At 46.8% G+C, this 14,794-nt stretch overlaps 1 protein-coding gene across 1 annotated transcript; it reads left to right on the forward strand.

Moving 5' to 3' along the window:
* Positions 1–3,432: 3,432 nt before the first annotated feature.
* Positions 3,433–11,630, forward strand: WNT8A (Wnt family member 8A). The gene is given in 6 exon segments (XM_032250373.1): positions 3,433–3,708; positions 3,711–3,817; positions 4,028–4,166; positions 7,188–7,313; positions 7,996–8,138; positions 10,336–11,630. Coding segments are annotated over 6 exon segments (1,080 nt in total). The 5' UTR covers positions 3,433–3,671; the 3' UTR covers positions 10,864–11,630.
* Positions 11,631–14,794: the final 3,164 nt, after the last annotated feature.

Raw genomic sequence — 14,794 nt, forward strand, 5'->3', positions numbered from 1 at the left:
AAAAGACTCTGTCTCAAAAAAAAAAAAAAAAAGAAAAAGAAAAAGACTTTCCCAGCTGGGCTGGGCGAATAGCTTGCCCATGGTCATACCACAAATGAGTAGCCAAAGCCCAGGGCTCCTGATACCTGGAGCAGAGGCCTCTCTATATAAATTCTCACTTCCATTTAGAGACACTGTATGATCTTTATAGAATCTGAGCAGGAGCAAGCACAGTTTGCACACAAAAAACTATCTTCAAAATAAGAGTATTTTTTGTAGAGTACCAACTAAATGCCAGGTACAGTGGGGGACATAGAAGCATAAGACCCAATCACGTACACACAGGAAGTGAAGGCCGAGTTACTCCTAAAACTCTTTCAAGGTGGCAGGGGACCTCCTCAGAGCTATCACTAACCCTGTTCTGACCCCACAGTGAGTGCCATGCAAATCAACCCTGCCGTCTTAAGAAGTGAAAGTTAAATTAGATTCTTGACTGGGAAAAGTAGGAGACAGAGAAAAGGCAGCTAAGGCTAACTCAGTTGGCTTTTCTCACGTGACTCAAGTTTAGGACACCTATTTTCCCCAAGCAGAGAAGCCCACAAGCAATCAAAGCAAGAGAGCTTGCTGGGGCTGGGAGGCAGAGTTTTAGTCCATTAGGGCTTTTTGTCCTCATCCTTCCAGAGAAATGAAACAAAAAACGACATATAAAATAGGAGCCCAAATTTCCTCTTAGGTTTAGCATATCTAAAATTGCTCCAAGTTGCTATAAAAATTTCTAAACACTTCTATTTTCGCAATTATCTTATTTCAGAAGGACAACAGTTTGTAGACTGATGCCAATCCTGGCCCATACTTGGAGTGAACTGCCCTGAAGACATCTGGGGACCCTTTGGCCCCTAGAAATCCTTTGGTAGAGGGATCTCTGAGCTCCACTTCCTACCCAAACCAGGTCCACGGTGCTGGGAAGTGATCTGGATGCTGTGATGGTCACAGGATAGAATCACAACTGGGACTGTCCATCTATGCTTTCCTCTGAACTTCTCTTTTTTTTCTTCTTCTTCTTATTTATTTATTCTCCTCCTCATCCCCGGCCTCCTCCTCTGAACTTCTCTAGTCTTCCTTTCCCAGCTGTAGGAAAGAGCTTCACCAACAAAGAAAGACTTCCACCCCTTTATTCTAGTCCCCAACCATATCCAATGGTACCCACTAGGATCACAGACAGGTTCTTTCGTTCATTTATTCAGGCGCCTTCCTAAGCACTAAGAACCCAAAGTGAACTTAAAAGACAGATTTCTGGATGGGTGCAGTGGCTCACGCCTATAATCCCAGCACTCTGGGAGGTCGAGCAGGTGGATTACCTGAAGTAAGGAGTTTGAGACCAGCCTGGCCAACATGGTGAAAGCTCATCTCTACTAAAAATACAAAATTATCCAGCATGGTGGTTCATGCCTGTAATCCCAGCTACTGGGGAGGCTGACGTAGGAGAATTGCTTGAACATGGGAGGCAGAGGTTGCAGTGAGCTGAGATCACGCATTTGCACTCCAGCCTGGGCAACAAGAGCAAACTCTGTCTCAAAAAAACTAAATAAAAGACAGATGTCATGGCCGGGCGTGGTGGCTCACGCCTATAATTCCAGCACTTTGGGAGGCTGAGGCGGGTGGATCACGAGGTCAAGAGATCGAGACCATCCTAGTCAACAAGGTGAAACCCCCGTCTCTACTAAAAATACAAAAATTAGCTGGGCATGGTGGCACGCACTGTAGTCCCAGCTACTTGGGAGGCTGAGGCAGGAGAATTGCTTGAACCCAGGAGGCAGAGGTTGCGGTAAGCTGAGATCGCACCACTGCACTCCAGCCTTGGTAACAAGAGCGAAACTCTGTCTCGAAAAAAAAAGACAGATTCCTGCCTAAGAAGCTGAAGTCCTAGTAACAAAGTGGTATCAGAAAGAAAGGCTTCAGTGGTTTACACCTGTAATCCTAGCATTTTGGGAGGCCAAGGTGGGCAGATCACTTGAGCCCAGGAGTTCAAGACCAGGCTGGCCAACATGGCAAAACCCCTTCTCAACTAAAAATACAAAAATTGGCCAGACACGGTGGCCCATGCCTGTAATCCCAGCACTTAGGGAGGCCGAGGCAGGCAGATCACGAGGTCAAGTGATCAAGACTATACTGCCCAACATGGTAAAACCCCATCTCTACTAAAAATACAAAAATTAGCTGGGTATGGTGGCATGCACCTGTAGTCCCAGCTACTTGGGAGGCTGAGAATGGAGAATCACTTGAACCTGGGGGTGGAGGTTGCAATGAGCCAAGATTGTGCCATTGCACTCCAGCCTGGCGACAGAGCAAGACTTCATCTCAAAAAAAAAAAATTAGCCAGGTGTGGTGGTGTGCGCCTGTAGACCCAGATACTTGGGAGGCTGAGGCAGGAGAATCCCTTGAACCCAGGAGGCAGAGCCTGCAGTGAACTGAGATCGCACCACTGCGCTCCAGCCTGGGCAACAGAGTAAGCCTCTGTCTAAAAAAAATAATAATAAAGAAAAGAAAAGAAAGAAAGAAAGGCATCAGTCTTCCCAAATATAGCTCTGGGTGGCCCAAAGGTTGGTTCTCAGACATATCAGAAATCAACTAATTGGAGATCTAACCCTCAGATATAAAAGGATAAGTTTGTGGGCTGGGCACAGTGGCCCATGCCTGTAATCCCAGCTCTTTGGGAGGCCGAGACAGGTAGATCATGAGGTCAAGAGACCAAGACCATCCTGGCCAACATGGTGAAACCCTGTCTCTACTGAAAATACAAAAAAATTTAGCTGGGCATGGTGGCACACACCTGTAGTCCCAGCTACTTGGGATGCTGAGGAAGGAGAATCACTTGAACCTGGGGGCGGAGGTTGCAATGAGCCAAGATTGTGCCACTGCACTCCAGCCTGGCGACAGAGCAAGACTCCATCTCAAAAAAAAAAGGATAGATTTGCTAGGAATGAAGGAAATTTACTAGCACTTACTTTGCTAGAATGTGGTGGAAGGGACTGATACAGAGACGAACTCTGAAGTGTCCCTGCTCCATGGTCCCACAGTTCTATCACCTCACAGCCTGGAAGGGAGTGGGAGGGATGGTGCACTCACTGGTTTGGGTAAATGAGTAGGTGGGGGCCCCAAATGGCATTGCTTTATGATTATTAACAGCTTGGGGAGGAGGCAGGGCAGAGAGTGGAGGCTCACTGACAGATGAGGACATTGTAACTCCAAGAATAGGTGACCTGCCTTCAGGGTTAAGGACCCAACCTGCTGTGGCCTACGTGATTCTGAGCAATGGGCCAAAGAAGCAGGAAGAGACAAAATTGACATATAGAATAAAGAAAGCTCAAGGGTAGGAGAGAAGCTTCAGCCTCTCTCTCAGTCTGGGAGGGAAGGGCTGGAGGGGCTGGGCAGGGCGGGGCTTTCCTCGAAAACTGAGTCCCTCCTCCCGGATCCCCCCATTGGATCAGTGGCTCCTGCAGCCCTGCCAGTGAGAAACAAATGAGAAGCGCTGCTGATTTTCCCCCTTGGCCATTCAGAATTTTCTCACATAAATACTGAGGAAGACTCTGCCCTCTCCTCATTTCTCTGGGCTTGGCCCTGAGCTGGACCTGGTCCACAGGGGTAGGCAGGGTGATGGGGAACCTGTTTGTGCTCTGGGCAGCTGTGGGCATATGCTGTGCCACATTCAGAGCCTCTGCCTGGTAAGTCCTTTCCTACCCTCATTCCAAGCCCCCACTGCCTCATCCCCATTCACCTCTGCCTCACTTTTTCTCTTTTTGGTAGGTCAGTGAACAATTTCCTGATAACAGGTCCGAAGGTAGGATGATCTCCGGCTTCCTTTACCCACTGAGGGCCCTAAGGGGACTCTTCTGGAGAAAGAGGGGAGGGGACAGTGTCAGAGAGCCTCACTCAGAGGAACCCATAGTGAATTGTCGATGGAGAGCTGGCCTATCTGAGTCCTGCCTGCTCCCCCCATCCTAGATGGCCCACACCGGGCAGATGCTCACAGCCAGTTTCCCTTTGCCAGGCTTATCTGACCTACACAACTAGCGTGGCCTTGGGTGCCCAGAGTGGCATCGAGGAGTGCAAGTTCCAGTTTGCCTGGGAACGCTGGAACTGCCCTGAAAACGCTCTCCAGCTCTCCACCCACAACAGGCTGAGAAGTGGTAAGTTTGTGCGGGACTCACCTGTGCAAGGGGCATATATGTGAATGGAGAGGGGCTTGCAGTATGTGTGTATGTGTGCCATGTGTTGCACAGTGAAATGAAAATGCTGCCGGTGACCTGCTGACCTGCCTTTCCTTGCTGTGTGACCTTGAGTAAATTACTTCCCCTCTCTCAACCCCAGATTTGTCATTTGGGTCGGTAAGGCCAGTTCTGTGTAGTTCATCAGAAGTATCCTAAGGGTTGAATGAGGTGGATATGAGATGTCTCTATTTATGAGATAAATATAGGAAATTATTATTATTTTTTTTTGAGATGGAGTCTCGCTCTTATTGCCCAGGCTAGAGTGCAATGGCATGATCTCGGCTCACTGCAACCTCCACCTCCCGAGTTCAAGCGATTCTCCTGCCTCAGCCTCCTGACTATCTGGGATTACAGCCATACATCATGCCCAGCTAATTTTTGTATTTTTAGTAGAGAAGGGGTTTCACCATGTTGGCCAGTCTGGTCTTGAACTCCTGACCTCAGGTGATCCACCCACCTCAGCCTCCCAAAGTTCCGGGAATTACAGGCGTGAGCCACTGTGCCCAGAGGAAATGACTCTACCTTTTTTTTTTTTTAAGACGGGGTTTCACCATGTTGGCCAGGATGGTCTTGATCTCCTGACCTTGTGATCCACCAGCCTCGGCCTCCCAAAGTGCTAGGATTACAGGTGTGAGCCACCATGCCTGGCGAAATTACTCTATTTTTTAAATGCATGCATATATTTATGTGTTTGTACACACTGATCTTGCACTGAATTGCATGAAATAAAAATGGGGAAATGGCTTTGTGTTTGCAGCCCCTGAGGAAGTTTCACGTGGCTAACTGCCATAAAATTCCAACAACAGAAAAGCTGAGATGTCACATTGAGCTGGGCCTCAGGTGGGGTGTGTGTCTGTGTGTGTGTATGTGTGTGTGTGTGTGTGTGTGTGTACCCATGTAGCCACTGTATGCCATAGTTTGCATGTCATTTTTGAAGATAATATTCACCTGAGAATAGTTAGGGGAAAGAGAATAAAGAAGAGGGAGAAAGTGGCCAAGCATGGGCTGGGATCATGCCTATAATCCCAGCACTTTGGGAGGCTAAGGCAGGAGGATTGCTTGAGTTCAGGAGTTTGAGATCAGCCTGGGCAACATAGCAATACCTTGTCTCTACTAAATAAAAGTAAAAAAATTAGCTGGCATGGTAGCATGTGCCTGTAGTCCCAGCTACCTGGAAGGCTGAGGTGGGAGAATTGTTGGAACCCAGGAGTTCGAGGGCATAGTGAGCTATAATCACACCACTACACTCTGGTCTGGGTGACAGAGCAAGACCTCGTCTCAAAAAAACAACAAAAAACAAGAGGATAGAAGGAACTATCTCCCTGTGGGGTATAACATAGAATAGGGAGTATGTAGAAATAAAATGTGACAATGTTTATAAAAAACTTTAGTAAGATAAAAAAATTAAAATAAAATAACAAAAACAAAAAAAAAGAAAAAAAACTTTAGCAAGATAAGAGCTCAGTAAGTGGCAGTCATGATTATTATGATTATTACATGGCCCAAGCTTCCCAGTCAGAAAGCAGAAAGGGTCCTTCTCCCTCTCCTAAGCCAGCCTCAGGCCCTGCGTCTCACTGCCTAACGACTAGCAGCAGTGGCTAGTGGACAGAGGTCCAGGCTGGACTCGAAGGGAGCAGGGTCCTGATCCCAACACCGCAACTAGAAAGTGGTCTCATTCTCATCATTCTTTTTTTTAAGATAGGGTTTCCCTCTGTCGCCCAGGCTGGAGTGCAGTGGCATGATCTCAACTCACTGCAATCTCTGCCTCCCAGGCTCAACCAATTCTCCAGCCTCAGCCTCCTGAGTAGCTGGGACTATAGGCATGCATCCCCATGCCTGGCTAATTTTTATATTTTTTTGTAGAGACAGGGTTTCGCCAGGTTGCCCAGGCTGGTCTCGAACTCCTGGGCTCAAGTGATCTGCCCACCTCAGCCTCCCAAAGTGCTGGGATTACATTGGTCTCATCATTCTATCTCTGGTTTTTACTTTCCCTATTGGTAATATAGGGATGCTCATTCCTGCCTGGATGAAGTAGGGAGACTGGAAAGATGCATTGTTCTTTCAAATAGAAGTGCATTGGCTGGACGCAGTGGCTCACACCTGTAATTCCAACTTTGGGAGGCTGAGGCAGAAGGATTGCTTGCACCCAGGAGCTCAACTCTAGCCTGGGCAACATAGTGAGACCCTATTTCCAATAAAATAATAATAGGCCAGGTGTGGTGGCTCATGCCTATAATCCCAGCAGTTTGGGAGGCCAAGGCGAATAGATCAGTTGAGCCTGAGGAGTTCTAGACCACTCTGGCCAACATGGTGAAACCCCATCTCTACCAAAAAATAAAAAATAAAAAAAATTAGCCAGGTGTGGTAGCATGTACCTATAGTCCCAGCTATTCGGGAGACTGAGGCAGGAGAGTCATTTGAACTTGGGAGGTGGAGGTTGCAGTGAGCCAAGATCACACCATTGCACTCCAGCCTGGGTAACAGACTGAGACTCTGTCTCAAAAACAAAAACAAAAACAAACAACAGGCCAGGCATGGTGACTCATGCCTATCATCCCAGCACTTTGGGAGGCCGAGGCGGTCGGATCACAAGGTCAAGAGATTGAGACCATCCTGGCCAAAATGGTGAAACTCAATCTCTATAAAAATACAAAAATTAGCTGGGCGTGGTGGCAGGTGCCTATAGTCCCAGCTACTTGAGAGGCTGAGGCAGGAGAATCACTTGAACCTGGGAGGTGGAGGTTGCAGTAGGCTGAGATCACATGACTATACCTGGTGACAGGGCGAGACTCCATCTCAAAAAAAAAAAGAAAGAAAAGCATCCTCTTAAACCCAAAGGAAGTGGGAGATAAGGGAGAGAAACAACATTATTTTTCCAAAGCCTCTGCTTTGGGTGATCAGGGTCCAAGTTTCCAGTCAATCCCCTCTCTCTCTCCAAAGCCACCAGAGAGACTTCCTTCATACATGCCATCAGCTCTGCTGGAGTCATGTACACCATCACCAAGAACTGTAGCATGGGTGACTTCGAAAACTGTGGCTGTGATGAGTCAAGAAATGGAAAAACAGGTAAGTTGGGCTTTCTAATGGGGATGGGAAGAGGTGAGGGGCTACAGAGCTGAGTGCAGGCTAGTCTTTCAGGAAAACATTAACGAACACAGCTCCCTTAAACCTCAAGACTCCAGCAAGGAGTCTAATCTCAAGACTCAAAGACTAGGATTTCCTAGTTTTACACTCTCAGAGTTGAGCCTGGGTCCATGAGTCCAGGTGTTAGCAGGTAGCTCTAAAAGCAACAAGTCAATTAGAAATGAGAGTTAAAGCTAGCCCTGGTATTTCAAACTTGGAGTGGCTCATCCATAATCCACAGCCACTCAACAATTTGCAGACCACCTAAGACACTTCCTCAGATTTACCACTAATGAGGGAGGCTTTTACAAGATGATTGTAGAATAATGGTGCAGAATTCCAGAATGTTTGAGCTGCAGTGAACCTTTGAGAGCATCTAAGTCACCCCAGTGTGCCTACTTTTACAGTGGGTATAGAAGACTAATTGCTTATGGCTAGGACGTGTCTAAAGGATGGGCAGTTGGCTTTGGCAACAGGACTCCTCCCACCCACCCCAAGCACTTTCATTTCCCTGTCTTACCTTCAGCCATGGCTTTACACTCCTAGGGCTCTTGGGGATGGTTTGGCAGGTGACTGGGACTTAGCAGGGAGATACATGGAGAACTTATTCTTTTTTGATATCTAGGAGGCCATGGCTGGATCTGGGGAGGATGCAGCGACAATGTGGAATTTGGGGAAAGGATCTCCAAACTCTTTGTGGACAGTTTGGAGAAGGGGAAGGATGCCAGAGCCCTGATGAATCTTCACAACAACAGGGCCGGCAGACTGGTGGGTATACGAGTTGTGGCTGGTGTTGGCAACAGCTTCACATCTGCGCAACCCTTCACAATTTACCAAGAGCCATCCTATACGTTCTTTCCTCATACTACCCAGCAGGACTGAGATGTCTACCCTCATTCTCTGGATGGCAAAGCCAATGAAGTCTGAGCCAACTGGCTTGTCCAAGGCAACTAATAAGTGTCAGAGACAGGCAGTGAACTTAGATCTTCCCGTCAAGTCCCCTTGTCATTATCTGCTGGCTCTGCCCCTCTATAGGTGGGCGTCTGAGAACACACAATCAAGGCCTTGCTTCTATGACTTACATTTTTTATCACTTCAACTGCATGTTCTAGTAAATTAACAGGGCCTTGTTGTCCAGCCTTGTGTCCTAAAGTCTGTCTGGGTTGTGGGGAATTGGGATTGATCTAGGCTTCTCTGGAGTGTCTAACTCTCCCCCAAGACTTCTAGTGGGGTGGCAATCTCTGGAGTATTCTGAATACAAATCTGGAAACAAGTTGGATTTCGAGCTAAGGGCATAGAAATTTCCCTGTCAACTTGTACCTAGATGTCCTGGTTGCCCAGGGAAAGGGAGAAAGGGGTTTTTTTGGGTTTGGGGTTTTTCTTTTTTTTTTTTTTTTTGAGACAGGGTCTTTCTCTGTCACCAGGCTGAAGTACAGTGGTGCCATCTCAGCTCACTGCAACCTCCACCTCCCAGGCTCAAGCCATCTTCCCACCTCAGCCTCCTGAAAACCTGGAACTACAGGCGCTTGCCACTATGCCTGGCTAATTTTTGTGGCTTTTGTAGAGATGGGGTTTCCCCAGGCTGGTCTCAATCTCCTGGACTCAAGCAATTCTCTTGCCTTAGCCTCCCAGTGTCTTGGGATTACAAGCATGAACCACTGCATCCAGCCAGGAAGAGGGTTTTTTTTTTTTGTTTTTTTTTGTTTTTTTTTTTTGAGACAGAGTCTCACTCTGTCACCCAGGCTGGAGTGCTGTGACACGAACTTGGGCTCACTGCAACCTCTGCCTCCTGGGTTCAAGCAGTTCTCTTGCCTCAGCCTCCTGAGTAGCTGGGACTGTAGGCACATGCCACCATGACTGGCTAATTTTTTGTATTTTGGTAGAGACGGGATTTCATCTTGTTGTTCAGGCTGGTCTCAAATTCCTGAGCTCAGGCAATCCACCTGCCTCAGCTTCCCAAAGTGCTGAATTACAGGTCTCGGGCCCTGAGCCCAAGCCGATTTTTTGTATTTTTAGTAGAGACGGGGTTTCACCATGTTGACCAGGATGGTCTCGATCTCTTGACCTCGTGATCCACCCGCCTCGGCCTCCCAAAGTGCTGGGATTACAGGCGTGAGCCACCGCGCCCGGCCTTGGAAGAGGTTTTTTAAGCAAGTACGACCATGGGAAATTCATTGCCTTGGGGGTATAAGTGTTCAAACTCAAGAAGCTTCCTCCCCTCTCAGAAAGAACCCAGAAGACAAATCCAATATTTGTCCTGGAAATATTCTCACCCCCAGCCTCAAGACAATAACTGTGGCAATTATCACAGTTTCCTTTGTAATTTACAGAGTATTTCCTTGATCATTACTATATTCAATTTTTTTCTTTTTTGAGACAGAGTCTTGTACTGTTGCCTGGGCTAGGCTGCAGTGGTGTGATCTTGGCTCACTGCAACCTCCGCCTCCCGGGTTCAGCTGATTCTCCTGCCTCAGCCTCCCAAGTAGCTGTGATTACAGGTGCCCTACCCACCCACCACACCCAGCTAATTTTTTGTATTTTTAGTAGAAACCGGGTTTTGCTATGTTGTCCAGGCTGGTCTCGAACTCCTGACCTTGTGATCTGCCCACCTCAACCTCCCAAAGTGCTCCAGCTGGGCAGATAGAGAAAAGCTCTACAAGTGATAGAGTTAGGCCTGGAGCAGAGGCTTTTGGGCTCTAGTAACATTCTCAGCTCTTGCCTGGCTCTCCATCAGAATCACCCATGGAAGCTTTAAAATCACCAGTCCCAGGTCCTTAACACCCTGAATATCCTCATTGAGAAGATCTGAGATAGGGCCCAGGAACAACAATTTTTCATGAGCTTCCCCAATAATCCTATGTTCCTTTAAAGTTAAGAAACACAGCTCTAACATATTCTTTTTAATCACTGACCTTTGGTCTTCCCTGCTCAGAGCCATTCTCTTTTTTATGTTCTCTCTGTGAAGGCAGTGAGAGCCGCCTTGAAAAGGACCTGCAAATGTCATGGCATCTCAGGGAGCTGCAGTGTACAGACATGCTGGCTGCAGCTAGCTGACTTCCGGGAGATGGGAGACTACCTGAAGGCCAAGTATGACCGAGCACTGAAAATTGAAATGGATAAGCGGCAACTGAGAGCTGGGAACAGCGCCGAGAGCCACTGGGCACCCTCTGAGGCCTTCCTTCCTAGTGCAGAGACGGAACTGATCTTTTTAGAGGAATCGCCAGATTACTGTACCCACAATTCCAGCCTGGGCATCTATGGCACAGAGGGTCGCGAGTGCCTACAGAACAGCCACAACACATCCAGGTGGGAGCGATGTAGCTGTGGGAGCCTGTGCACTGAGTGTGGACTGCAGGTGGAAGAGAGGAGAACTGAGGTCATAAGCAGCTGTAACTGCAAATTCCAGTGGTGCTGTACGGTCAAGTGTGACCAGTGTAGGGATATGGTGAAGAAGTATTACTGCACACGCTCCCCAGGTAAGGGGAGTGCCTGATAATACCCCACACACGTTCACTTGGTTGTGTCAGTGGAAGGGGACATAGCTTCTCTCTCAGACAGAACAGATTGGAAAGCAACTGGAAAATCACAGTGTTGGTCTGTAGTCCTCATAGTATCTGCTATCGGTGGTGAAATGTAGGCCCAGGATTCCACAGCAAATTCCTGGCAGGGCTGAAATGGGAACCTGGGCCTCCTGACTTTGGCAGACCCCCATTTCATCTTTCCTGCAAGCTACTTTCCCGTCTTTGCACCTGTACTTATGCAGCTTACTACAGGGAAAGTTTGGTTTGGGGTCCCTATCTAGAGGGACCTTCAAAGTATTTGTTCCTTTAAATTTCAGACTGTGTCCAACCCAGCATGCTGCTGGGAATCAGGAGAATAAAAGCAAAAAGTGAGAGCTCTGTTCAGGCTCCTGAAGGAGTAGCCTGTGGCTAGCTCCAGACCAGCTACAAACAAATCCATGCTGACAAATGAGGTAAAGACCACATATCTGCCTACCGGGAAGTTTTTAGAGTGTTAGATTTTTCCCCCCACATATACACTTTTGAAAAGCTCTTTCTCCAACCTGAACAACACAGGAAGGCACCATCTCTACACAAAATTTAAAAATTGTCCTGGCGTGGTGGCACTTGCCTGTAGTCCTAGATACTTGGGAGGCTGAGATGGGAGGATCACTTGAGCCCAGGAGATGGAGACTACAGTGAGGTGTGATTGTGTCATTACACTTCAGCCTGGGCAACAGAATTGAGACCCTGTCTCAAAGAAAAAAGAAAAAGAAAATGAAAAAAGAAAAAAAAAGAAAGGTAAAAGAAAATAATTTCTTCCCACTTAAGCCTGGGGAAACCAGCACCCAGTATAACCTGAGGGTTTTTGCAGCTCATAAACCATCTCTGGAGCCATGGAAAGGGACTCGTGGCAGTAAGCGGACAGGAGACTATGACTTACCCAGACAAAGTCCCATAAGAGTGATGCTCCCACCGGGCGCGGTGGCTCAAGCCTGTAATCCCAGCACTTTGGGAGGCCGAGGCGGGTGGATCACGAGGTCAAGAGATTGGCTGGGCGTGGTGGCTCAAGCCTGTAATCCCAGCACTTTGGGAGGCCGAGGCGGGTGGATCACGAGGTCAAGAGATTGAGACCATCCTGGCCAACATGGTGAAACCCCGTCTCTACTAAAAATACAAAACATTAGCTGGGCATGGTGGCGCGTGCCTGTAATCCCAGCTACTCAGGAGGCTGAGGCAGGAGCATTGCCTGAACCCAGGAGGCAGAGGTTGCGGTGAGCCGAGATCGCGCCATTGCACTCCAGCCTGGATAACAAGAGCGAAACTCCGTCTTAAAAAAAAAAAAAAAGAGTGATGCTCCCTAGAGAGCTGGGGACTCCTTGGTTATTTTCCCAGATTGAGAACTCAGCTTTATTTTGCAATAAATGCTTCTAGTACATATCCAGCTGGAACTTCTATTGCTCCCTTTGGAAACCTTAAGATCAGAAAGGGGATAAGAAACCCTGCTTCTCTCTCCCAATAATCAACCAGGATAAAGGGAAAACTAGAAATATCCAACTCCCTTGATTTGGCAGATAATAAAAAATTGAGACCCAGACACTGGTCAACAGGAAAACAATACAGACTCCCACAGTTAGAAAACGTTATTTTAATGGGGAGTAAGGAAGCCCTTTGAACTTGAGCCATATTCAAAGTGTGTTTGCTCTCTTAACTTGGGCATCCTGGGGTGTCTGTACACCAAGGGCAAGAGACAAGGGGAGTTGTGGATTCTGCCTACCTGCATTTGCACTTCTACATCTTCCGGTGGCAATCTTTGGAGGAGGGGTAGTTTCCCATAAAGAGAGCCCTGGGAGCTTACCCACTAGTTTTCTAAATCTGAGTATCTCAGCCTTGGGAATCTCTGCTGTCTGCACAGACCTTACACCATGCTGGGAGGAGATATTTTGAATATGTTGAGTAAAAAGTAAAAATGATCACCAAGAACGGGAAAACACCCCTATCTTATTGTTTTAAATTAGAAAACAATTTAAGTGTTCAAAGTATGATGAGCAAGTAAATCATGAACTTAAAGTAGACTATTAACCACTAAAATATTCTTGAGAAATACTTAGTAACAGGGAAAACATGCATGATAGAAGGGAACAACGCTGATTACAAAATGGCATGTTCAGAATGAATCCGATTTTGTTGTTAAAAATGTGAAAACATTTGCCATTATGTGATACCAAAATAGAATGATTTGCTTTCCTTTTGTGTTTTTCTATATTTTTACATTTGCCTAACAATAAACATTTTTTGTCATCAGAAAGAATTAATGTGTTATTTGTTCTAATGCCAAAAAGGAATAACCAACTTTGTTTTTTAGTGAAAAGGAAGGTGAAATGTTCATTAAGGAAGTTGGCATCTCAAGAGAAACATTTAAAACTACCGCAGATGTCAGAGAACAGATATAAGGACAAATACATAAAAGTGAAGCATATGTCAAGAAAATGACAGATTTCCTCTCTGTTCCTCCTTCAATGGAAAGTTAAAAAACAGGCTCCAGTAGAGACAGAAAAAGAAAATGTGTGTGGTGTGTGCCTGCTTGGTGGTCGTGGAAGGGGGAATGGAAATAGGCAACCAAAAGAAGATTATTTCCCTGGGGTTCAGAAAAAGCAAAAATAAAATTATCTAGCACAGAGGTGAAACCACCCATAAATACAGATGTCAAAGCACCCATCCTGAAGCCTGAGCTGTGACAATGTGCTAGAGAAATGAACATACTAGATTTCCTCCCTGCATTCCTAACTGACTCTCCATCCAAATAACCCAGGCACCTGATGCTTTGACTTTTTCCCCAGAACCTTACTGATGTATCCCAATAATCTTAGGAGGGATTTTCAGAAGCAAAACCATCCTTGCTGCCCTGTTCAAAAGGTCATTCAGGAGAACAAGCTTTGTGTTTACTGTAGGATTATATCAGAGGTTTTCACCAAGAAATCTCAGGGCAATGGGAATCCCCTGAAGTTTGTCTGCTTCCCCAGAAAACTCAGTCTCCTGGTCTTGTCTCCTTCGAAGCCTCTCCCACCCTCATCCATCTTACCTTCAGAGCAATCAATCACACCAACCAATCTTCCCACATGGACCCTGAGCCAGAAACTACAGGAATTTGGATTTTTCTACATCCATCACCTTCCTGTCAAGGATTCATTCCAAGGCAAAACAGCCTCATTCAGATTCATTAGTTACAACCCTACACTCCTTCCCTTTTGGTTCATCCTTAACAAGCTGGCTATCATTAAGGTGACAGAACAGTAAAACCCCCAGGTTCCATAGATTCAGAGCCCAAGACAGGCAGATTGGCCACAATCTGATGATGGATCTTGCAAATCTGCTGAAAAAGTGATCAACTCCATGAGGGAACCCTGTTCATGAGCCTATTCCCCTAGCTCAGTAAATTCAAGCACAGCATCACTTCAGCTGGACAATGGAATTCTGTAGTTGCTCAGTCTAGATTAAAAGGAAAATATGCCTTTGGGAGGCCAAGTCGGGAGAATCACTTAAGAAGGCCAGGAAGTGGCTGGGCGCGGTGGCTCACGCCTGTAATCCTAGCACTTTGGGAGGCCGAGGTGGGTGGATCACCTGAGGTCAGGAGTTCAAGACCAGCCTGGCCATCATGGTGAAACCCCATCTTATTAAAAAAAAGAAAAAAAAAAGGCCAGGAAGTTTGAGACCAGCCTGGGTAACATGATGAGAACTCATCTCACCAACAACAAAAGAAAAAAAAAAAAAAGAGAGAGAGAGAAAAGAAAGAAAAAGAAGCCAGGCCGGGCGCGGTGGCTCAAGCCTGTAATCCCAGCACTTTGGGAGGCTGAGGCGGGTGGATCACGAGGTCAAGAAATCGAGACCATCCTGGTCAACATGGTGAAACCCCGTCTCTACTAA

The sequence above is a fragment of the Sapajus apella genome, unplaced genomic scaffold, assembly GCF_009761245.1.
Source record: "Sapajus apella isolate SASKATOON/1434 unplaced genomic scaffold, GSC_monkey_1.0 scaffold71, whole genome shotgun sequence".
Taxonomy (NCBI): Eukaryota; Metazoa; Chordata; class Mammalia; order Primates; family Cebidae; genus Sapajus; species Sapajus apella.